Source organism: Gekko japonicus, unplaced genomic scaffold (genome assembly GCF_001447785.1).
Source record: "Gekko japonicus isolate JY-2015 unplaced genomic scaffold, Gekko_japonicus_V1.1 scaffold894, whole genome shotgun sequence".
Lineage (NCBI taxonomy): Eukaryota > Metazoa > Chordata > Lepidosauria > Squamata > Gekkonidae > Gekko > Gekko japonicus.
Window position 1 is genome coordinate 122167 of NW_015161975.1, and position 23780 is coordinate 145946.

At 49.5% G+C, this 23780-nt stretch overlaps 1 protein-coding gene across 1 annotated transcript in view; it reads right to left on the reverse strand.

Moving 5' to 3' along the window:
* Positions 1-23780, reverse strand: part of XPO6 (exportin 6) — a 49856-nt gene that overhangs the window by 20024 nt on the left and 6052 nt on the right. The window contains exons 2-11 of the mRNA XM_015429735.1: positions 21712-21802; positions 18350-18462; positions 17572-17769; positions 13916-14075; positions 11721-11798; positions 9875-10328; positions 6367-6493; positions 4695-4804; positions 1068-1176; positions 439-531 (exon numbers count right to left, since the gene is read on the reverse strand). Coding sequence (XP_015285221.1) covers positions 439-531; positions 1068-1176; positions 4695-4804; positions 6367-6493; positions 9875-10328; positions 11721-11798; positions 13916-14075; positions 17572-17769; positions 18350-18462; positions 21712-21802 — 1533 coding nt within the window. The remainder of the gene's footprint in view (positions 1-438; positions 532-1067; positions 1177-4694; positions 4805-6366; positions 6494-9874; positions 10329-11720; positions 11799-13915; positions 14076-17571; positions 17770-18349; positions 18463-21711; positions 21803-23780) is intronic.

A 23780-nucleotide genomic window follows, 5' to 3' on the forward strand; every position in this document is an offset into this window, starting at 1 on the left:
GCTGTCAGGACTACACACGATGGCTGGTGGGTGGATGAAGCTCACTTGGAGACCTTAGGCCGGTCGCTTCCTCTCAGCCTAACCTACCTCACAGGGCCGTTGTGAGGGCAAGCTAGATAAGAAGAGAGTCATGTACGCGGCTCTGAAGTCCTTGGAGGAAGGGTGGGATTAAGAAGCCTAAAACTGGGCCAACGGTGACCTATCCGTGATCCAAGCGGCACTAAGGATCTGGACCCTGAGAGATCAGAACTGAAGCTTATCGATCCAACTTGCAAATCACAGCTGGAAGCCCTTTGAATGCTAGAAGAACTCCAGATCCCCCCCCCCCCCCAGACACAATAGTTTGGGAAACTGTCTGGTGGGTGCCCCCCAGGGCTGGCACCATGGCCTCTGAAATGCCAGGGGCTCGACTTGAGAGGTGTTGGGATCAATGCTCACCAGGGTAGAGAAGGCGTGGGTGGGCAGAAGCTCCATGACTTTGGCCACAACTTCTAAACTCTGGCGTAGGTACCGCTGCCACTCTGTCTGCTGCTATGGGAGAGAAATACGGGGGGTCAGCCAATTCACTTCTCCCCTGCCCTGTGAGAGTACAGCTTTTCTTCATTATGTGTGTGTGGGGGAGAACTTTTGGCACCATCTGGCATCCCAAACCCCCCACTTCCGTTAAGGCGGCTGCTTCTAAAACGGCACATGCTTGCAAAGAGAGAGGAGGAGAAGAAGAGATTGTATTTGTACCCCGCCCTTCGCTCGGAGTCTCAGAGCGGCTTACAAACGCCTTTCCCCTGCTTGAAAGCATTTAGTTGTTCGCTGGGGGTGGGGGACGAGGCTCTGGCAGGTTCCCTAGCAGGACATGTAGCACAGCTTCTATCCTGCACATGGCAACCCAACTTTCCAAGCTTGTAATTCTAAGGCACGGAAGACGCAGAAAGAGCGCCCCCCCCACCACCAGCACAGGTCAGCATCAGGAACTTGCCTGCCTTGGCTATGTGACAAGTTACGTAGAAGCCACACTGGGCCTCTCCCACACCTACGTCCCTGGTTCCCAAGTCCCAAAGGTTGGCTCTTACATCGTCATCCAGTGTCTCGTCGTCCAGTTCTTCCAACTGGGCCTGGTTGTACCTGAACTGAATCCGATTCAGCACCTCCGTCAGCAGCAGAACCAGAGCATCTTCGTACCTGGGGGAGACCCAAACCGGAGAGGGACCATCAGGACAGGACACTGGGACTCACAAGGGGGGGGGGCCTAGAAGTGCCGGGGCTGCACGCTGAGCGCCTACTGCTCATGCAGAGCTCCTCCGTAACGGTTTCATTCCCAAGGACTTTAGAGTCAAAACAGATATGCTGGAGGGTCCATGCAGTGATGGGGGGGGGGAGAGATCCTGAGACCTGGCGGCGGCAGCTAAGTAACATCTCGCCAAGTCTGTTCTCTCTCTCCCCACAGGGCCAAGGCGGGAGCCAAAGGACTTGAAGCAGAGAAGAAGAAGAAGAAGAGGAAGAGATTGGATTTATACCCCATGGCCCTTCACTACCCAAAGGTGTCTCAGAGCGGCTGACAACCTCCTTTCCCTCCCCCTCCCCACCACAGACAGGCACCCTTGTGAGGTGGGTGGGGCTGAGGGAGCTCTTGACAGAAACTGCTCTTTTTCGAGGACAGCTCTTATCAGAACTACGGCTTGCCCAAGGTCATCCAGCCAGGTGCAAGTGGAGGAGGAGTGGGGAATCAAACCCGGTTCTCCCAGATTAGACTCCGCGCACTTAACCACTAAGAAGAAGAAGAAGAGGAGATTGGATTTATACCCCGCCCTTCACTACCCAAGGGAATCTCAGAGCGGCTTACAAACTCCTTTCCCCTCCCCTCCCCACAACAGGCACCCTGTGAGCAGGGTTCCCTCTAAGCTGAGTTAGTGTGAGCTAGCTCACAGTTTTTTAGCCTCTGGCTCACACATTTCAATCTTAGCTCAGGAAGGATGGCTCCAGCGCAAACTAATTTGTGCAGCAGCCAAATCACTTGCTCACTACTTTAATGCCAGTAGCTCACAGAGTAGAATTTTTGCTCACAAGACTCCACAGCTTAGAGGGAACATTGCCTGTGAGGTAGGTGGGGCTGAGAGAGCTCTTGACAGAAACGGCTCTTTTTCAAGGACAGTTCTTGTCAGAACTACGGCTTGCCCAAGGTCATCCAGCCAGGTGCAAGTGGAGGAGGAGTGGGGAATCAAACCCAGTTCTCCCAGATTAGAGTCCGCCTGCACTGAACCACAACACCAAACAGAAGCCACACACACCCGTTTATTTTTTCCTGCATCGTTAACTGCTTTGGGAGCCAACTTGGGGGGGGGGGGATGAAGTAAGCCACACCTGAATTAAAAAAAAACAGGAAGTAGGGATGTTCACGTGTACACCCAATTCAAGTCGACAGGCGAGAGGTGAAGGCTGCCATTTCCAAATCACGCCCAGCAGTTCGCAGAAAGACAGTGGCACGCAGAGGTCCTGTTGTTCCTTATTGCTCGGAAACTCAGGGCCTCTCTTACAACACTATCCCAGCACTGACAGGACAGAACCCCTCCGATGAGAGAACACTCTGCTGGGAGGCAAGCGGTTTACTTCTTCCTGCACACAAATGCAGAAGTCAAGGGCCCTTCCCACCCCCGAGCCTCCCCAGCTTCAAAACAACAGATGCCCCCACCCTCCCTGAGCTCAGACAGACGTCAGCCCCATGATGACACAGCAAGTTACAGGGGAACACGCCCCACCTTGCGGAAGAGGAAGGAGAAACCACCTGGGCGCAGGAGGTGCCAACGCGAGCCCAGACACCAAGAGAGGCAGCTTCTCCAGGAGACTCAGGAGCAGTGCTCCCTCTAAGCTGAGTTAGTGTGAGCCAGCTCACCGTTTTTTAGCCTCCGACTCATGTGTTTTTGTCTTAGCTCAGGAAGGATGAGGCTCCAGAGCAAACTAATTAACTTGCTCACAACTTTAATGCCTGTAGCTCACAAAGCAGAATTTTTGCTCCCAGGGATCCATCGCTTAGAGGGAGCATTGCTCGGAAGCACAGTTCCCTCTAAGCTGTGCTGGGGGCGCTGGCGCAAAACATTCCAGAGGTCAGCTCAGTGGATTTCTGATTCAGCTCACAACCCAGCTTCCATAGGAAACAATGGAGGACGGGGGCACCTCCTTCTGGGGCCCACAGAACTGGACCCCCCCCCCCCGGCTCAATCTTTTTGAAACTTGGGGGTGAGGGGTTGAGGAGAGGCACCAGAAGCTACGCTGCAAATTTGGTGCCTCTGCCTTCAAGAACAGCCCCCTCAGAGCCCCAGATCGATTCTCCATTAGAGCCTATGGGGTCCACTGACTATTATGCTTTTTAGTATGATTTGTAAGCCGCCCTGAGGCACAGTGAAAAGTGGGATATAAATAACCTAAATAAATAAATAGTTTGGGCAGGCTGATAACATTTACGCAACTTCCTGTTTGTTAGGTTAGGCAGCGTTCTGACAGTGATTACACTAGACCTGTAATGCTGGTTGTCATATTTCACTAAAAAAGGAACAAAGTAGACTGCAAGAGCCCCCCCTCCACCGCAGGGCAACAGTCCAAGGCCAGGTCTATCAACATCGCAGACTAGGGCAGGTAGACCTGTATTCTGAGGCCAGGTCTACCAATACAGTGGAAACGGGTGGGCAGACCTGTTCTCCAGAGGCCTGGTCAACCCTGTAGAGGACAACATTTTGTGTGATGAACTTTGACTTTAATTCTGTTTTCTCTTATGTTTAAATTCTTAAAATATAGTTTAAATATGGTTTAAAACTAGAGTAAAAATATAGTAAAATATAAAGTAAAGTAAAATATCGTTTAAAAGAATTCGTTCTGCGATTTTTACGAGGTTATAAAAATAATCTTCTAAAAATAATCTCCACACTAGCCAAATGTAAACTCACTCACAACTTTAATGCCCCTGGCTTTTTTCACTCACAAGGTAGAAGTCCTGCTCACAACAGAGTAGAAGCTGCCCTGTGAGGAAGGCTCAGAAGTGGAGAAAGGGACTTGGCCCAAATTCAAAGTGGCAGAGAGGGAATTCGAACCCAGGCCTTTCCAGACTGACGCTAACCACCACACCGGCTTACTCGGACCATTCTGTAAGAGGAACTTTGCTGAATAAAAACAGGCTTACACTGCTGGGGACAGGAAGTCACCCTCAGAGTTCCTGTGGTGTGACCACACTCGAGACTGTCCAACTAACACAACATAGAACATGTAATTTACAACTTCCGCTTCACACGGGGGCTGTAAAAAAACCCTGCTTCCCCAAAAAAGTACTTCCAGAAGTAGTGATGTAAGCGTGCTCCTCTTGTACTCTGAAGATTAATGAGATCAAAGTTTGCTACTTCCTTTTTGGCTCCAATTCCTTCCCTTAGTCAAAGTGAGCAACTCAGGATGAAAGAACTTGGAACGGTTTCAGATCCCGGCCACGTTATACCCTTGGAACTGGTGCAAAAGCAAGACTCCCTTCCCAAGGGTGGCTGGGAGAACAAACACCCCACCAGGAATCTGACATGCACCAAGCTGGGGACCACAGGATCACACCCATGCAAACACACAAGAGCTTAAAAGCTACGTGCACCAGGGGGAAAAAATCCCAGACTCCACATCTGGAAGGGGTCTAACCCTAAACAGCCTCCACAGCAGCTGGCATTGCTTACCTGTTGAGGACTGCTTCCTTGTCGGCCAGGCGACTCTTGATCTTGCTGGTCAAGTAATCCAAGAAGAGTGCCCAAATGTCTAAGCAGGAAAAGTAACCTTCATGGGTGGGCTGGAAGAGGGAAGGCAGCAGTACAGGACAGTCACCAACCAGAAACTCAAGTGGGAAAGGATGGCAGTCACTTCCTAGACCACCTGAGCTTCCTCTCCTTGCACAGTGAGGTTGGCCGTCCTCCAAACGCTCACCTAGTATCTAGCAATCCCCCCCATCTCAATGACCCCTTCCCTTCCACAGCTCTCAGACAGCAGCCAAAAAGCTCAGCCACACAAAGGAGAGCTCGAGTTTTGCTACCTGAGCAAGGTACGCTTATCTCAACAAGTGGAGTGTACTCTTAATCCCTGAGAACAGACTAGATGGAATTATACTGAACTACACTGGCCCATACAGCAATCTAACCTACCACACTAGGATTTTTAAAAAGGTAAGTCGTATTTTTAACACACACACACACACACACACACACACACAGAGCACAAGAGCAACTCATTTTATTTAATTTCTGATTAGAGACCTGCTTTTTTGCAGGAAAACCACAGACAGGCTCAACAGGGCTGCATATGTGCAGATATATATACACCCATGAACACACACACATGCATACATGAAAACACAAACACACACATAGAAGAAGAGAAGAGATTGGATTTATACCCCGCCCTTCACTACCCAAAGGTGTCTCAGAGCGGCTTACAAACTCCTTTTCCTTCCCCTCCCCACAACAGACACCCTGTGAAGTAGGCGGGGCTGAGAGAGCTCTGACAGAAACTGCTCTTTTTCAAGGACAGCTCTTATCAGAACTACGGCTTGCCCAAGGCCATCCAGCCAAGCACAAGTGGAGGAGGAGTGGGGAATCAAACCCGGTTCTCCCAGATTAGAGTCCGCGCACTTTACTACACCAAACATACAATATCTTATTCAAGGAAAGATGGTGGCAAGCATTTTAAGAAGATCAGACCTAACCCAACGCATAGGGCCTGTTATTTAAAGCCTATTTTAGTTCTTTTCCTTCCATCCTAGGACTGAAAGACAGAGACAAACACAAAAGGAGGAAAGTGAACACTGTGCCTTGAGAAACTGAGTTCCTCCCTCCACCCCCACCCTCCAAGGAAGAGCTCTACCCATTTAAAATTTCAGCTCCAGGTTTTTGCAGCATTCACAGCCCTGGTCTAAGCAGATTTACACTGATGTCAATAGACTTTGAAGAGTATGAGCTCTATTCAGGATGGCAGTTAGTGGCCCAAAAAGAGTTATTCGAGTGCACTAGCTTTTAAAAGCTTAAAAACTAAAAAACCTTGAAAACTCTGCTCTCATTTGCTCTGTGTTTTTAGTGAGGATGAACCGGGGCACATAAGATCTGGTTTTGGCCAGAACATCCATGTTTCTAGGCGTCGGAGTGAATCTGCACAGGACTCACCACTCTGAAGCCAGAGGTTTCAAGACGGCTTGCATAAACGCAGAGAGGGGAAAACGTAGTTTTTAATCAAGCAAAAGCAACTATTGTTGTACAGAACCTCTGAGCCAACAGGAAGCTGTCTCACAAACGCTGCAATACTTGCAAGTCAAGTGCCGAGAAGCGAGCTGGATGAAACGGAAGGGGCGCTGCGACGTGGTACCTGATGAAAAGTGTACTTGAACAGGAGGGCCAGGAATTCAACCACAGGAAACTGGGAGTAGGACTCAATCCGCCGCAAGTGGACACTCACAAAGAGGCGCAGGAAATCAGTAAACTTCTCTATGTAACTACAGGAGGGGAAGAAAAAGCAGAGGAGAGAGAGAGACCCATTAAGAAAACGTCTGAATCAGTCAGAAGCAGCGGCTATATTGAAATATTGCAATTCACTCATTTTTCAAGCCAACAGTTAAAATTAAAGCCCTACAACAATTACCTACATGGCCGGTAACCCTTCCTTCCATTAACACCTGAAACATAGCAGAAAGAGACAGTCGCGTCAACAGCAACTTCAGCCTGGCAAAATAATCCAAAACACAAATCTTCTGCTAAGCAGCCCCCTCCGTGCTTTATATGGACGGCACACCCTCCCCCCTGTTAGCTGAAAGGACAGCGGGTTAGCCAGCAGGACGACTAAAACTGGAAGGCCTCGTGGGCTTCATACAAGGCTCCAGAGTGCTGCTTGACAGGCCCGAGGAAGGAAGACTTGTGAGCAGTGTTCCCTCTAAGCTGAGTTAGTGTGAGCTAGCTCAGAGTTTGTTAGCCTCCGGCTCACACATTTTTGTCTTAGCTCAGGAAGGATGGCTTCAGAGCAGACTACTTTATGCAGCAGCCAAACTGCTTGCTCCCAGCTTTAATGCCAGTAGCTCACGAAGTAGACTTTTTGCTCACAAGACTCCACAGCTTAGAGGGAACATTGCTTGTGAGTCTCGACCAGCAGCTCCCTCATCCCAAGTCTGAAGGGGAAGGGGGAGTCAGAAGCGTGGGGGAGGGGCCCCGCACGTTTGTGGACATGTGCAGATGTGCGGCTTTAAAAAAAAATCCCATTGGGTATCTGCAAACATTGGATCTAGGCCAGATGTTCTAGCAGAAAGCCATCCAGTTGACGGAACAGACAATGCCAGACAAGACCATCCTCCCACTAGACACCCCCCCCCACATCTTTTTTTAAAACAGAACACACACCAGTTCTGAAGCTCAGTTCTTGAAGAACAAGTCCAACACATCTACACATATTCAACTTCTTTGAGCTGTACCTATTCTAGTTACATAATCCAGATTCCTTGTAGCCATCAGACACACATCCCTGGACACATTTTTTTTTTACAGAAAAGGTTTTGCGCCCAGCGGCTTAAGAGACAGCTGACTGTAATTTCCATAAGCAACAGAAGAGACTGCAGCGACACGAATGTGGACAGGGATTGGAATGGCTAAGTGAAAGTGTTGGGTCGTCTTCAAGGAGGCTCTCAGTTTAAAGAGACTTCCACCGCTCCCCTTAAGGATACGGAAGTCCTCATAATCTGCAGGACAGCTCAGTTGGAGGGTCTTTTGGGCTGTTCTCCTAACTGAACTGAATCCGACGAAGATGGAAGTCCAGTGCCTGAGTCAGGGTGGCCCGAGGGTAGGGATCCCGACCTTTGATGGGGCGCCGTTGGTGCCAGCGCTAGAGGTTAGGAGTCTGGGAGTGCTCCTGGATGCCCAGGTAGCAGCCACAGCCAAGTCAGCCTTTTACCATCTCCGGCTGATCAGGCAGCTGGTTCCCCTTCCACAAACGCAACGATTTGGCCAACAATGATCCACGCAATGGCCACCTCGAGATTAGACTACTGTAATGCTCTCTACTTGGGGCTGCCCTTGTCCCAAATCCAGAAGCTGCAGCTGGTGCAAAATGTTGCGGCCAGACCGTTGATGGGCCTCTCTATGTGGGAGCACATCCAGCCTGTGCTGAAAGCATTGCACTGGCCGCCAATAGCGTACTGGATTCGCTTCAAGGTGCTGATTTTGACCTTTAAAGCCCTTTATGGTCAGTGTCCGGCATACCTTTTCCCATATGTTCCCTAGGGAGCACTGCGTTCAAGGGCTCAAAACTGGCTGGCCCTCCCAGGCCCTAAGTATGTCAGACTGGCGATAACCAGGGCCTTCTCGGTGGCGGCTCCATACTGGTGGGATGAGCTCCTGGAGGAGATCAGGGCCCTGCGGGACCTTCCACAGTTCTGCAGGGCCTGTAAGACGGAGCTTACCAGGCCTTCGATTAGGAGCCGGGGAGTGACCCTGTGCCCTGGCTTTACCACCTACACCCTGGCTCACTACATAAATTAGTCAACCAAACTGAGCCATTGTGAGAATGCCATCAGGACTAACAGTGAAGTAGTGGTATTGTCTAAATTAGGAATCTTACTCTTGCACTTTAATTGATTCGGCACTTTAGGAAAATGATTATGTCTGTTTTATGTCTGTTTTCACTATATTTTATATATGTATTTTATGTAAGTCGCCCTGAGCCCGCGTTGGTGGGGAGTGTGGGATAGAAATCAAACAAACAAATAAATAAGTCATAACCCCTTCATGATGCAAGTACCACTGGAAGGTGTTGGAAAGAATCTGATGATGTCCAAGGTTTTAATCAGGTCATTAAAAAATGGTTTCACTTCCATTCACCTCACTGTTGTGATAGTCTATATTTGATCAAGTGTTAGTTGCCCTTGGGTTCCTTCGCACAGCAGTGCGGCATATAAGGATTCATACCACAGTGCACTGTCACCTTTCTGGGACATTTAAACAGCAGCAGTGACTATTATTGCAAGTTAGTGCCACGGGGTCCCTTGGACCCAACACCAGAAATATTAAGAGGTGCCGCCTGCAACAATTCCTGCCGGTTTATCAGCAGCTCTTCTAGACAGCTAAACCACTCCTGGTTGCTTTATGGGAGTCTCACAAAAGTCTCTTTGAGGTTTTGCATGGAAAAATGAATCGGTGAAGAAGCCGGCCTAAGGTTACTCCCGTTGTTATCAAGGAGCTCAAGTAACAAATTAAAAGCAGAAAATTGGAACTGATTTTGGAATACCTTTTTGCATTGTTGATTGGCAGCTACACACATAATCTAGCTCAACTATCCAAAAACATTCCCTGAACAATTAAAAAGCACCTCCACATATTTTACAGCATCCCATGCTGAACATTAGTATTTTCTTCCTTTCAAAACCTAGCGTTTTCCTCCAAGGAGGAAGAGAGAAAGGAGAGGTGGGGAGGGGGAGAAAGAGAGAGGGAGGGAGACAGAGACAGAGAAAGAGGGGGGGAGGGAGAGAATGCTAATCAGAAGAGCACTACCTCCTTTACCTCTCTGGATCTCTTCAGCTGCTTTCAGCAAAAACTGAACGCAAGCAAATTCAGATCTTGTACCACCTGAGACCTGCAGTCAAATGTAATTAACGGGGGGGATGGGACACACACACACACACAATACAACCCTACTTTGCAAAAAAAAGGAAAATGTATCAGCCTCCCACAGCCAACGTACCTGGTTACATCTACCTACCCCTATTGCTCCATCCCAGGAACTCTGAAAAAAGGTGATTAGACACACTACACATGATAACCAGTCAGTCAAGGTGACCCAGCAGTAAGCAGAGAATCCAAACAGCCCTAATTCCTTGGTTTGACCCCCGCCTTACCTCTCATCCAGTTCCTCCAGTCGGCTCTTCACCGTGTGGGCGTTGTTCTCCTTGGTGATCTTCTGCAGGAGGTAGAAAGTCTGCTGGAACATCCGCAGCAAGTACTCCTCGAACTCCACTGGCACGCAGTTCTTGGACATCAACTCGTTGATGCACGACATGGCCAGCACCCCAAGCCGGCCCCGCTCCGGCCCCAAGACCGAGTTCTGGCTGCTGCCGTTGAGCGAGGGCATCTTGCGGGCTCGGATGTCACAGCCGAAGCGGGCAAAGTGGAAGATGGTTGTGAGGAGGGAAGGGGTGATGCTTGCCGAAAGGGGGATCCAGCTGAAGAGGTGGGCCAGGCACTCCAGGGCCAGGGAACAGACGTACTCGCTTTCTGTGTCCAGGACAGGGATTGGCTGGGCCAGCAGTTTGGCCGTGCTGGGACTCTGCAACAGGCTACTTAGGAGGTCACCTGGGAAAGGGGAAAAGACAAAGCGCGTGCCTAAAAATTCACTCTGGCAGAGTTCTAACTTTCTGGGTACAAAATGAGGACCTTTTTTTGGCAGAGGGTATTCACTACCCAAGGCATGCAGAATTGGGGGTCAGCATCTGATGATCACAGAGAGTCGGAAGGGGCCATCCAGGGGCCATCCAGTCCAACCCCCTGCTCAATGCAGGATCAGCCTAGAGCATCCCTGACAAGAGTTTGTCCAGCTGCTGCTTGAAGACTGCCCAGGGAGGGGGAGCTCACCACCTCCCCAGGCAGCTGATCCCACCGTTGAACTACTCTGGCTGTCAACATGTTTTTCCTAGTATCTGGCCAGTACCTTCCCGCCCTTAATTGATACCCATTATTGTGTGTCCTGCCCTCCGCTGCCAACGGGAACAGCTCCCTGCCCTCCTCTAAGGGACAGCCCTTCACATCATGTCCCCCCTCAACCTCCTCTTCTCCAGACTGAACATTCCCAAAAGGTCCCTCGGCCTTTCCTCAGAGGGCTTCTTGGTCTCCAGGACCCCCAATCATCCTCACTGCTCTCCAATGTTCCCTCTAAGCTGTGGAGTCTTGTGAGCAAAAATCCTACTTTGTGAGCTAGTGGCATTAAAGCTGTGAGCGAGCGATTTGGCTGCTGCATCCATTAGCTTGCGCCGGAGCCATCCTTCCTGAGCGAAGACAAAAATGTGTGAGCCGGAGGCTAAAAAACTGTGAGCTGGCTCACACTAACTCAGCTTAGAGGGAACACTGCTGCTCTCCTCTCCACCTGCTCCATTCTGTCCACATCCCTTTTGGAAGGGAGGCCTCCAGAACTGCACACAAGACTCCGGGTGCAGCCTGACAAATGGCAAATCATTACCATTTATACAGCATTTGGTTATGATGGTGATCCTTACAACCATCGGTTACGGTAGGTTCGTATTTACCACCAAGGAGTTACAGCTGGACTGGGGTAGGAGAGGGTTGAGATTTAGAGCTTGAAGCTACCACTGCTCCTTGTCAAGATGAAATCCGAACTTGGGAGTCACCGGGGCTACACCAAGTTATTGTGTTGTCTTCAAAAGGCCTGTTCTGATATTACCCAAGACGCGCGGGAGACACAGCAGTGTGGCTTCCTACCGAGCCACTGGCGTGATGTCAAACGACACCACACGGGGGGGGGAGAGCAGGTAGTGACACAGCCTCCTTCCCACACCAGCGTCACCCCTCTGGAAAGCGGCGCTACTTGAGCAGCAGGGAAGGGGTTGGCTACAGTAGCTCTCCTTCACAACCACAGCCCCGTGCCCCGAGTCCTCTTATATGTAACGTGATCACCAGTCGATAAACACACACACATTCACACAGAGGAGACGGGTCAGAACCAGGCCTTACCACTTTCTCCCGACTTCGGAGATGGCGGCGGTGTGGCAGCAGTAACACTGTATTTGTCCCAGATGCTCTCCAAGATACCTATTGGGAAAGAAGCACAAAAGCCACGGGCATTGCCAAGCACCACCTGGACTCCTCCTAGAACAGCCAGCTAGGTTTATACAAGAGCGCCCCTCTCCCAATGGAGACATGCATATTAGGAACCGGCAGCTGTTTTGGAGAGCTTCTTTCAAAGAGTTCAGTCAGTCTGTGGTGTGATGCCAGCGTCCGGGTATTGCCAGAATTGCCCCAGTAAGGAAGAGGAGGAGGAGAGGAGGAGACTGGACTTGTATCCTGCCCTTCACTACCCAAAGGAGTCTCAGAGCAGCTTACAAACTCCTTTCCCTAGCCATCCAGCCAGGTGCAAGTGGAGGAGTGGGGGAATCCAACCCGGCTCTCCCAGATTAGAAGAAGAAGAAGAAGAGATTGGATTTATACCCTGCCCTTCACGACCCAAAGGTGTCTCAGAGCGGCTTACAAACTCCTTTCCCTTCCCCTCCCCACAACAGACACCCTGTGAGGTAGGTGGGGCTGAGAGAGCTCTGAGAGAGAACTGCTCTTTTCCAAGGACAGCTCTTATCAGAACTACGGCTTGCCCAAGGTCATCCAGCCAGGTGCGAGTAGAGGAGGAGTGGGGAATCCAACCCGGCTCTCCCAGATTAGAAGAAGAAGAGATTGGATTTATACCCTCTGGCCCTTCACTACCCGAAGGAGTTTCAGAGCGGCTTACAAACTCCTTTCCATTCCCCCTCCCCACCACAGACACCCTGTGAGGTCGGCGGGGCTGAGAGAGCTCTTGACAGAAACGGCTCTTGAGAGAACTGTGACTGACCCAAGGACACGCAGCTGGCTGCATGTGGAGGAGTGAGGAATCAAACCCGGCTCTCCCAGATTAGGAAAATGCCAGCTTACCCCCCATCACAGTCTCTTCTGGGCAAGGCCAGAGGAGGAATGTAGAACCAAGCATTCCGCGTCCTACCCTTTCCTGAAGGAGACTTAGGACGGCACACACAGATCTCCTTTCCTGCATTTTATCCTCACAGCCACCCTGCGGGGTGACTTAGCCGGACAGAGTCCCCAGGTCACCTGGTGAGATTCATGGCTAAGGAGGAATGTCGACTCACATCCCGCTGACTGTCGCGGGCCAGCTTGACCGGCCCTGAGTCCAGGAGTTGAGGAGCCACATGCAGCCAGCTCTGAACCAGCTGAAGTTAGGGAGCCTCAGGATTCATTGCCAGCAGCTGACCTTGACCCACCCAGGCACAGCTCTGAAGTAGCCGAGGAAGCACAACTGCAGGAAAGTGGCCCACCAGGCTCCCGCTGGTTGAACAGCCAAAGGAAAAGCTCCGACAAGACTTAAGGACACGGAGGCAGAGTGCTCGCCTCTTGGCTCTGCGCCAGCTGTTTAATGATAAATCATGCTTGTTAAGGAATGCCTGCGTGAATCAGACCTGGAGAACCGCAGACTGTGGAAGGAACGTGGCACAACCCTGTGGACTTGGTGGCAACAACTCTGGACTCTGCCTGCCTCCTGTGACTTTTGGACTGACCCTTGATCCTGCTTTTTGGGCCTGCCTGAACCTTGCTGATCAGCAACCTCAGACTGCCTTGACTCTGCTTCCCTGAACAACCCATGAACTCTGACTGCTGCTAAACTGGCATTTGATCTCTAGTCTGGAGCAATGTTCCCTCTAAACTGTGGAGTCTTGTAAGCAAAAATTCAACTTTGTGAGCTACTGGCATTAAAGTTGTGAATGAGCAACTTGGCTACTGCATTAATGTTTGCTTTGGAGCCATCCTTTCTGAGCTAAGACAAAAATGTGTGAGCCGGAGGCTAAAAAACTGTGAGCTAGTTCACACTAACTCAGCTTAGAGGGAACATTGGACTGGACTCTTGGCTGTGACCTAGCTCTGTGGCCTTCCTCTACCTGTATTCCAGGACACTTACCTTGGTCCACTAAAACACACTGGCTGTATGAAATTGTGACGGAACAACATTGACACAAAAATAGGCGGCGGTGACAGTGTCCTTGGGTTATCCACTGCAGATTGTGAAGGTGCATCAAGAGACATTCGAAGGAGCTGCTGCCCAGGTCCAAAAACCATCGCTGTGGAAAAACCAGGGACTCCCTCTCCCCAGAAGAGGAACCAGCCCTCACCTGTAAGAAGCCCGAGGACTGTCTGGACCTGATCTAGGAGCAACTTCCGCAACTCTTCTTTCCGAGCTATGCTCAGATCCTCCCGTGGGCACGCCAGCTCTTCTGACGTCGTCTTCAGCATGATCAGCCCAAGCGGTGTGGTCACGGGGGACTGGATCAACTGTAAAAGGTTAAAAAAAAAGGATCGGGATGGGGTACTGGGCTGGATTTTCCCTTCGAGGAGCTTAACAGAACTCTAGAAGTCAGTGATAACACATAGCATCGAAGCAGGACCAATCTCTGAACTCTGGGCAGAGCGGATGCCATGAGAGTTTCTACATGCAGAGTTTAAAGAGCCGTGCTTTGCCAAGCACAGCAAGGATGGGAACACGTTCAGAACAGTCAAAAGGGCAACATTTAGCCTGTATCTGCTGCCGGAACACGTCTGATGCTTACAGCTGACCAAACTCCCTGTCGACTGCGAAGTGTGTGTGATTAAAAAAAAAAAAGATATATGTTGTCCTCCCTTACCCCCATCATTGTTAGTCCCGTGTCAACACATGAGTAACTGTAAATCGCTTAGAGCCGGCAGCTCTGCAAGGATTGAGCGATCAATAAATTGAAAGATTATTATTATTATTATTATCTTGAATGACAAGGAGGGATGGATACTCCAGAGATTTTATGCCATTCCTACAGGGTGACAAGGCACTTTATCTAGAAGGCCTGTGCTGGAAACCAGCCCAAGGCCAACAGATACTGTCACCCCCATTTGCACATTACAAAAAAAAAGAAAAGAAGACAACATGGTTAATTAGGGACAGAAGTCCAGCTCCGTGTAAGAAAAAGCTGTGTAGAGAGTAGATGCAGGTAACAGTACAACTGCTGGCTTGAAAAATATTAACTCATAGAACCACAGAGTTGGAAGGGTCCATAGAGGCCATCTAGTCTAACCTCCTGCTCACCGACAACCTGGAGCATCCCTGACAAGTGTTCGTCCAGCTGCTGCTTAAAGACTGCCAGTGAGGGGGAGCGCACCGCCTCCTCAGGCAGCTGATTCCGCTATTGTACAACTCTGACTGAAGAAAAAGGTTTTCCTCATATCCAGCCAGTACCTTCCTGCCCTTAATTTAAACCCATTATTGTGTGTCCCCTCTTCTGCTGCCAACAGGAATGGCCCCCAGCCCTCCTCTAAGTGGCAACCCTTCTAACACGTCAAGAGAGCAATCATGCCCCCCCCAACCTCCTCTTCTCCAGACTGAACATTCCGAAGTCCCTCGGCCTTTCCTCACAGGGCTTCTGGGTCTCCAGGCCCCCAATCAACCTCATTGCTCTCCTCCGCACCCGCTCCATTCCGTCCACAACCTTTTTGAAGTTAGGCCTCCAGAACACAATACTCCAGGTGCAGCCTGACCAACTCCCTATTATGCTGTAGTAGTTAGTGCAGTGGACTTGAGCTGCGAAGTCCTGGGTTCAACACCTGACTTGCGCCACAACACTTTACAGTAAGGAACTGGCAGAGACTGACCAAGAGAGAGATCTTGGCGTTGTAGTAGATAATTCACTGAAAATGTCGAGACCGTGTGCGACTGCAATAAAAAAGGCCAATGCTATGCTGGGGATTATTAGGAAGGGTATTGAAAACAGGTCAGCCAATATCATAATGCCTCTGCATAAATCGATGGTGCGACCACATTTGGTGTATAGTTCTGGTCAACACACCTCAAAAAGGATATTATAGCTTTGGAAAAAGTGCAGAAAAGGGCAACTCGAATGATAAAAGGGTTGGAACACTTTCCCTATGAGGAAAGGTTAAAGCGCTTAGGGCTCTTTAGCTTGGAGAAACTGAGGGGAGACATGATTGAGGTTTATAAGATTATGCATGGGATAGAGCAGGTAGAGAAAGAGGTACTTTTCTCCCTTTCTCACAAGACAAGAACTCGTGGGCACTCCATGAAATTGCTGAGCAGTCAGGTTAGAACGGATAGAAGGAAGTACTTCTTCACCCAAAGAGTGATTAACACATGGAATTCACTGCCACAGGAGTTGGTGGCGGCTACAAGCATGGATGGCTTCAAGAGGGAATTGGATAAGCATATGGAGCAGAGGTCCATCAGTGGCTATTAGCCACAAGGTATAGGAACTCTTGGTCTGGGGCAAGGGATGCTCTGTATTCTTGGTGCTTGAGGGGGGGCAACAGTGGGAGGGCTTCTAGTGTCCTGGCCCCACTGGTAGGCCTCCCGATGGCACCTAGTATTTTTGGCCACAGTGTGTTGGACTGGACGGGCCATTGGCTTGATCCAACATTGGCTTCTCTTATGCTTTTAGGTGATCTAGGGGCATTTTCTTGCTGTCAGCCTAACCTACCTCTCAAGGTTGTGGCTCCCCTTTCATGACAATCACTCCACCCAGGTATGGCACCCAAAGTCAATGCAAACCTACCTTCACCCTTATCAAGGTAGCTCACAGGAAAAGCCTGCACCAAAGAAGGGGCCTTCACTCAAGTCATGTTAACGCTAGCCACAGTTCATCACAACGCACCAAAACAAATTCACATTACTAATCCAGTAATGGCACGGACCCAAAGAAGCACACAGGAAGTTCCTTCCAATGCCTTCCGAAGCTTCACAGCACTTGCTGAAAACTGCCGGGGTAAGAGCCCCTCCTAACATCCTCCGGAAGGCACCGTGAGCTCCGTGGGGAAATGGGAGGGATGTAAATATGAGGTGTGGCCAGCAAGTCTAGTAGCACTACTTGGCATTCAGAGCTCAACACAAACAGCATTGTTATTATTCTCTGCATACTGCTGATCGGAAACTGAGGCTGAGAAACAGTGGCTTGCTGACCCGATACCCAGCAAGTCTGTGGCGTGAGATTCGAGGCAAAGGATACTGCTCACCACATGTGACTTCACCAGAAGGCTCACAAAAAACCAAACCCACTATCTTTAAGGTTGCATCATCTGAGACCACGGGCGCCAGTGTGGCATAATGGTTAGTGTCTGACCATATCTGGGAGACATAAGAACATAAGAGACACCAATGTTGGATCAGGCCAAAGGCCCATCCAGTCCAACACTCTGGATCACACAGTGCCCAGAAATACCAGACGCCATCAGGAGGTCCAGCAGTGGGGCCAGGACACTAGAAGCCCTCCCACTGTTGCCCCCCCCCCAGGCACCAAGACGACAGAGCATCCCTTGCCCCAGAGCCCCTATCTATACCTTGTGGCTAATAGCCACTGATGGACCTCTGCCATGGTGCAAATCCCAGGACCTCTGCCATGGTGCAAGTCTGCCATGGTGCAAATCCCTGCTCTGCCATGGAAGCTTCCGGGATAACAGTGGGCTGATCACACACTCCCAACCAAACCAGTTGGAGATAAAATGGAGGAGGAAAGAAGACCAATGTAAGCCACTTCGGGGCCCCACTGTGGAGAAAAGCAGAGTATAAATGAAGCAACCAAACCACACGGGACAACCAAGACGTGGAACAGAGGAGAGTTTCCACCAGACACACATTATAGTTCTATCGTCTGTTTGGTTCAACAATAAAATTCACAAGATCCCCAAACAGATGAGGCTTATCACCTTCACATTCGTCACAGAGAAGGAGAACCAACTCGGCATGAACCTGCTGACTGACTTTCAGGTGCACAATTCCTAGGGAGCATCTTACCTGCAAGATGTTGGTGAAGAAGTCGTGGTAGAACATGGGCCAGTCTTGCCGGCCGATATCCACAATGACTTTGCAAAGCTTGTTCCTGATGAAGTAAGGCAGAGTTTTGTGGTGAGCCAAAAGGAGCTTGGGCAAACAGCTGCGGATCTCCATTTTATCTTGCGACGGGACCCCGAGCCACATCTTGTTAATCAGGTTCTGAAAGCGAAAGATACATCCTGGCATTATAGACTTGATTGAGGCGACAGTGAAGGCAGGAGATTTCACTGCTTGTAAGGTGTGTATTTATCTCCCTCTCTCTTCAGTCTATATACAGAACCTATCATAAGGAAAGCTGGATTAGATTTAGATGAAGGTGGAGTGTTTAACAATTTGAGATATGCAGATGACACCCGATGACTGGTAGAAAACAGTGAAGACTTGAAATGACTCCTGACGAAGGTTAAAGCAGAAAGTGCTAAAGCATGATTACAACTGAATACAGGGGGTGGAAACTAGTCAGAGGGTCAAAAATACTGATTTTACTGACCAAAATTCCAAAAAAAACCCCAGGCGCCTGCTTCTCCCAAGGACACTGCAGCTACAAAGTGCATTACCCGAGAAGTAGCAAGGATTTACTAGACTGAGGGAACGGGTGCCCTGAAGCATATGCTTTTATCATTCTGTCTGGAACGGGGAATTATCCTAGCCGAGGGCACCATGAAGCACTTTGCCACAGAACTGATCTGGCGACAGACAAGAACGTTACTGGCACCTTCACACCGGCCCAAAATCTCACCTCAAACACTGTCAAACTGTACATCATGACGTAGTCATTCCTCGTGCTCGACAGGAAATAGATGCAGAACCTCCAGGCGCCAATCTGCTGGGCAAAGTTATTCAGGAGCTCTTCTGGAAAAAAGACATTTGCAAAAGAGCCGTTACAACCCATTAACTGGAGAGGCCCATTACACAGTTAGCTGTGGGTCTGCACTTTCAGGACTGACTTTGACAACGAGGGTGCCAAACCAAAGCCTCTGGGAGCACGCCACTGCTGCCAACACCGGTAAGTTCTCAGAACCAGCCTTTATGGAAACGCAGGGATACCTTTTGTCATTTAGCAGGTTGCTAGGTTTCCTACTCCTCTCAAGGTATTTTGCAACTAACAAACTTCATACTACATGATTGTCATGTCTGAATGGCTCTGGCTGATTCAAGCCAGTAAACAAAGAACAAGCATGATTCCCCAGTGAGACGGCAATTTGTTTTTAAACGAAAAGTGAAACCCTGATTAAATCTGCGATCAAGGCACACTGTTGGAATGCTTGCATGAAAACTGTTAACCTAGCTTTTTTTATATAGTCTAAGAAAAACAAGAACCACTGGCTCCTCGAGAAAGGTCACAGAAATCTGTCCTTGTTCCAAAGCAAGCTGTCCACAGAAACTCACACCGCTTGCCCCTCCTAGCGTGCTTCTGAAACTACGAAGACGCATCCCATAAATGGCACCCCAAAGAAGCATTCTTTTTCCGGCAACACAGAAAGGTGTAAAAATGTCACAATTTCACACTCCGGAAGACCAGCTCTTGTTTTTAATGGAGCGGGTGAACAGTCCAGCCAACTCATGAAACTGCCTTAGCCCATATCAGATCAGTGGCCTATCAAGTAAGTCTCGGACAAAGGCCAGTCACATCACCCTGCTACCGGATCCTTTTAAGTAGCAATGCCGGGCACTGGACCTGGGACCTCCTAAATGCAAAGAGGGAGGGGCTCTGCTACTGAGCTGCAGCCCACCCCAGGCAAGTTATCTTGCAGAGAGAGCATATGGAATGGGGGGGTGGGGGGTGGGGGGGTGGGGGATGAACTTTCCAGGGAAGAATGCCAGCAGAAATTTCTGAGCATGCGTGAAAATGCTGGAAGTAGTCTGCGCAATATGTTGTCTGGATCACTAAGCCCAAGCAGAGAGAACATCTTTGACGAGATGGCCACCATCAAACGGAACTCATTCATTCAGAAACGAACTACAGTAGACTTGGAGTAAAGTGCCTCCTCTCCTGTCAACTGCTGAAGATGTTGCTGGCAGCAAACTAGCAGCAGCGGAATCTCGGCTAAGTTTGTCCTCTTCCTGCAGGCATTATACAGCTTGGCTGTAGCCACAGCCCTGAGCTAAAGGGCTCTTGGCCCTCCAGGTCTTAAGACAGCACCTGTAAAGGTACCAGAAACTGAACCATGGCCTGTTCACCCCACTATTTTGTTTGTTCCAGTTCATTTATATTGCTTTGTTGTGAGTGACTTCAAGCCCCTTCAGGGAGAAAAGCAAGAGGTAGACTCTTAAATATCAAGTCACAGTTCAATAGAATTACTTGAATGGTGCAGGGGACTAGACTAGATGGCCCTTGGGGTCCCTCCCAGCTCTGTTTCTATGTTTCCTCCAGCCAAGACAGTAGAGAGATGCTGCGAGGCAGAGCAGGCAAGGGCAGATTCAGGGGTTCAAAGCCCAAGTGTGCTGAATTAACAAAGGCAACCAGTGGAGGAGGAGGTTCCAGTAGGCTGAAGAGTGACGGTGGACACAACGGCAGCAAAACCATCTCTGGAAATGCTGAGCTGCCTCCCATCACACCACCACAGCCTGGGGAGGGAGCCAACGGAGAGTGCCAAAGGAGCTCACGGGTGGGAGGTGCTGCTGAGGCACCCCCATCCCCACCGCTGAAGAAGAGGAGACTGGATTCATACCCCACCGCCCTTCACTACCCAGAGGAGTCTCAGAGCGGCTTACAATCCGTTTTCCCTTCCCCTCCCCACAACAGACACCCCCTGTGAGGCAGGAGGGGCTGAGAGAGCTCTCTCGAGGACTGCCCTTGAGAGAACAGCTCTGAGAGAACTTGTGACTGACCCAAGGTCACACCAGCAGCTGCATGTGGAGGAGGCGTGGGGAATCAAACCCGGTTCTCCCAGATTAGAGTCCGCGCTCTTAACCACTACATCAAACTGGCTCTCTGAGAGCCACCCCCTCTAGGTTCATTCCAGGTATTTTGGCTACACAGAGAGAAGAGAAGCAAACTGCTGGTAGGACCACCTATCAGCCAAACCCTTTCGTTACCAAAATTGGACACATCACACCACCTGCTGTAGACATGACTGGATGAGGGTCCCTGACTCTCATGTTAAAAGAAATGGCTCTTTCCCAGTATCACAGGGAGTTTCTTTGGAAAAGTATTCTAGCTACTTACTTCTGCCTTTCCCCTTAACGGGAACCTCATGTTCCTCGCCTCCGTATTATCTTCACAACAACCCTGTGAAGTAGGCAAGGCTGAGTGCCATGTGCAACTGGCCCAAGGTCACCCAGCAAGCTGTCAGGGCAGAGCAGGGATTCCATCCTGTGTCGCCCAGATCCTAGTCTGGGATACTGTAACCAGACTGCACCACACAACAATTTGCAGTGTGGAGTGAGAAAACAAGACAAAAGACACTCTGATCTCCCTTACATCCACTGCAGATAACTGCCATCCATTTAACTTGTTTCCTGACACAAAAACATAACTTTGAAGAAGTCCGGCACGGAGGTTATTCTGGAATGGTCACTCTTCCCACAGTCCAATGGGATGCAGGAGACAACCCTCAACAGAAGGGAAGAACTGTCTGAAGAGGGACACTTGCAGCTCTGAAGTTCCACAGAAAAGTAGCATAACTTTTTTGTAGATTCCACCCATGCCTTGAAAATGGATTCCACAAGACAAGGTCCCAAGTCCTTCTGGTCGCCCTCCACTGCGGGAAGACAGCCCTGTAAACATAAAGCGACAACCCCCTTTTGTACAGCTTGAAGCCCCACATCCTTTGGACTCGGGCACTAACACACTAACTTTGTGCCAAGCTTGAACTAAAGTCTACAAAGAGAGACAAACATCAGCTGCTGCCAATTAAGAACTGGACTGCCCATCAACGAATTAGAACTACCTGCCATATTAAAAAAAAAAAATAGGGCACTGTACGTGCAACATGGGAGTAGGCATGTGGATGCTCTGGTTGTATTTCAGGGCTTATGTACGCAGCAAAACATGAAATGGTATATAGCTTATGTAGCTTAAACGGCAAACTGTGAAAATCTGTTACTGGTCCTTCAAGCATTATGACTGGCCAGAAGCTGGAAAGTCATGGTGCTTACCGATCTCACGCTTCCTTTCATTCGTCGTGCCATTGTGGAAAAACTCTGTCATTAGACTCTCCAGAGCTCGTAACGAGGCCTCTTCCGACGCCTACAAAAATGGTTTGGGGGAAAGGGTTAAAATAGTGCATTTTCCAAGTCTTGTGTTGGGTACTTCCAGCCTGAACTGCCCCCAGGGACCTCCGATCTCTTCCATGCTTTCGGGACCTCCCCTGATGGTTGTCTTCCACTCCATCCTGTGCCAGAATGGTCCCCAAACCCAACCAAATTATGCAGAGCACACCCAGTGTAGCAGAATACTCTTGAGCCCAGAATCTGGGCTCCCTTCTCGCAGAGCATGAAGCTTGCAGGCAAAAGCACACGTGACTCCATTTCTCAGCAAGAGCTCATTAAACCATCTAGCCCAAGATGAGGTATCTGGATCAGGAGAGCGCGGGGGGGGGGGGGACATTCTCATACAAGGCGGCAGAAAAGAGGGAGGGCCTGCCTAAACTTGGCCCAAATCATTCTACTAATGGCTGTGAAGGAAACAGGACAGCCGAAGTATTGGAAGAAACAGACGTGACCGTTCAACAGACCTGCACCCTAGTCTTACTGTGGTTCATTTTGAGGACTAAATGGTTATCTGCCACCATAAGCAAGGAAGAGATTATCAGATTCCTGTGTGATGCAATAGCCAGTAGTGTTCTCAAGGATGAGCCTCTGCCTCAAACACACTCACTATTCCATTTTAAAACAAAGAAGCCCCATTTCCAAACCTTCTCATAAGGGGGGGGGGACATATTTCATTAATCTCATCGGAGAGAAAGGCTTGCCAGCCCCCCTCCCCCCTCCAAGCTGAACGCAGAAATTCTCATTAGCTGAACTGAATTAAGGCTGTCTTAGAAAACACAGTAGGTAACTTAGCAACAGAATCTTGTATTTTCATCTTCCTCCACCCTCTTCAGAGTCTTAAAATAGAAGGCATATTCCATGAAGACAGCCTCTTTCTGAGGATCATGAATTATACAGAATGGAAGACTCTCAAAAACCAGTATGGCACCTTATACCTTCAGATCCCTGGAGCTCCTTATCCTCAATATTTTTTACGCTTCCCCCCTTTTAACAGAGAGTCAGTTCAAATGTGGGAGAAACTCTCCATTGTACTTAAAAAAAAACACAACCTCTCTGTGGTTTTGGTACATCATTAAAAATTGTGTGTTTTCAAATTCTTTCCAACCGCATCATTCGGGCAAATGCGGAAACCAGCTCCGCATCACAGTTACACTGCATTCCAGTAGCCCCGGGGGGGGGGGGGGGAGTAACTTGCGAGGCTACACTGTGGCAGGCAGGCAGAGTTCCTTGTTTAATGGAGCAACATCCTTGTGCCAATTCTACCCAGGCACTGTTCTGCTGAGAAAGTATACAGTCCCCCTCTGCCTCTCATACGGCTTGCTAAATACACACACTGGCATGTGTAATTCATGGGTCCCAGAAAGGCTCTTCAGAAGAGGAAGTGTTTGAAGATGATTAAGCAATTTACCCCCTGTATGCCACTTCTTAGTCAGCAATTATTATGCACACCTTCCCCACCCACACGGAGTACTGCTGCACTTTTTAAATGTAACTGCCCCTAAATTGCCCTGTCGCTGGACCTCTAGAGAAACTGGTTGGCCGCCATGTAAGACAGGATGCTGGACCACTGGTCTGATCCAACAGGGCTCTTCTTATGTTCTAAATACCTTCTTTACATGTCAAATTTTAAAAGGGAGACTGGGAAAGAAAAACAACACAGAGGCCCTGAATTTCACACAAAACTGCTTCATGAATTCCTACTCTTTAGAACAAAAAACCTCACACAAGACGGTCTATATTTGAACAGCTGTATCTCAGCACTGGACCTCCATCCCCCCACTGTTGCTTTCCATAAGGACCACAGGTGACAAATTCAAGGTTTTGTTCAGACAAGCAAGTAATCTGAAAACGGATATTTCTCAGGGCTTGACTGTCGTGCTTACACAGGCCGTTAACCAGAATACTGATTGTAACTGAAGCTGTGGAGTACATGTGGCAAATCCTACTCCTAGTGC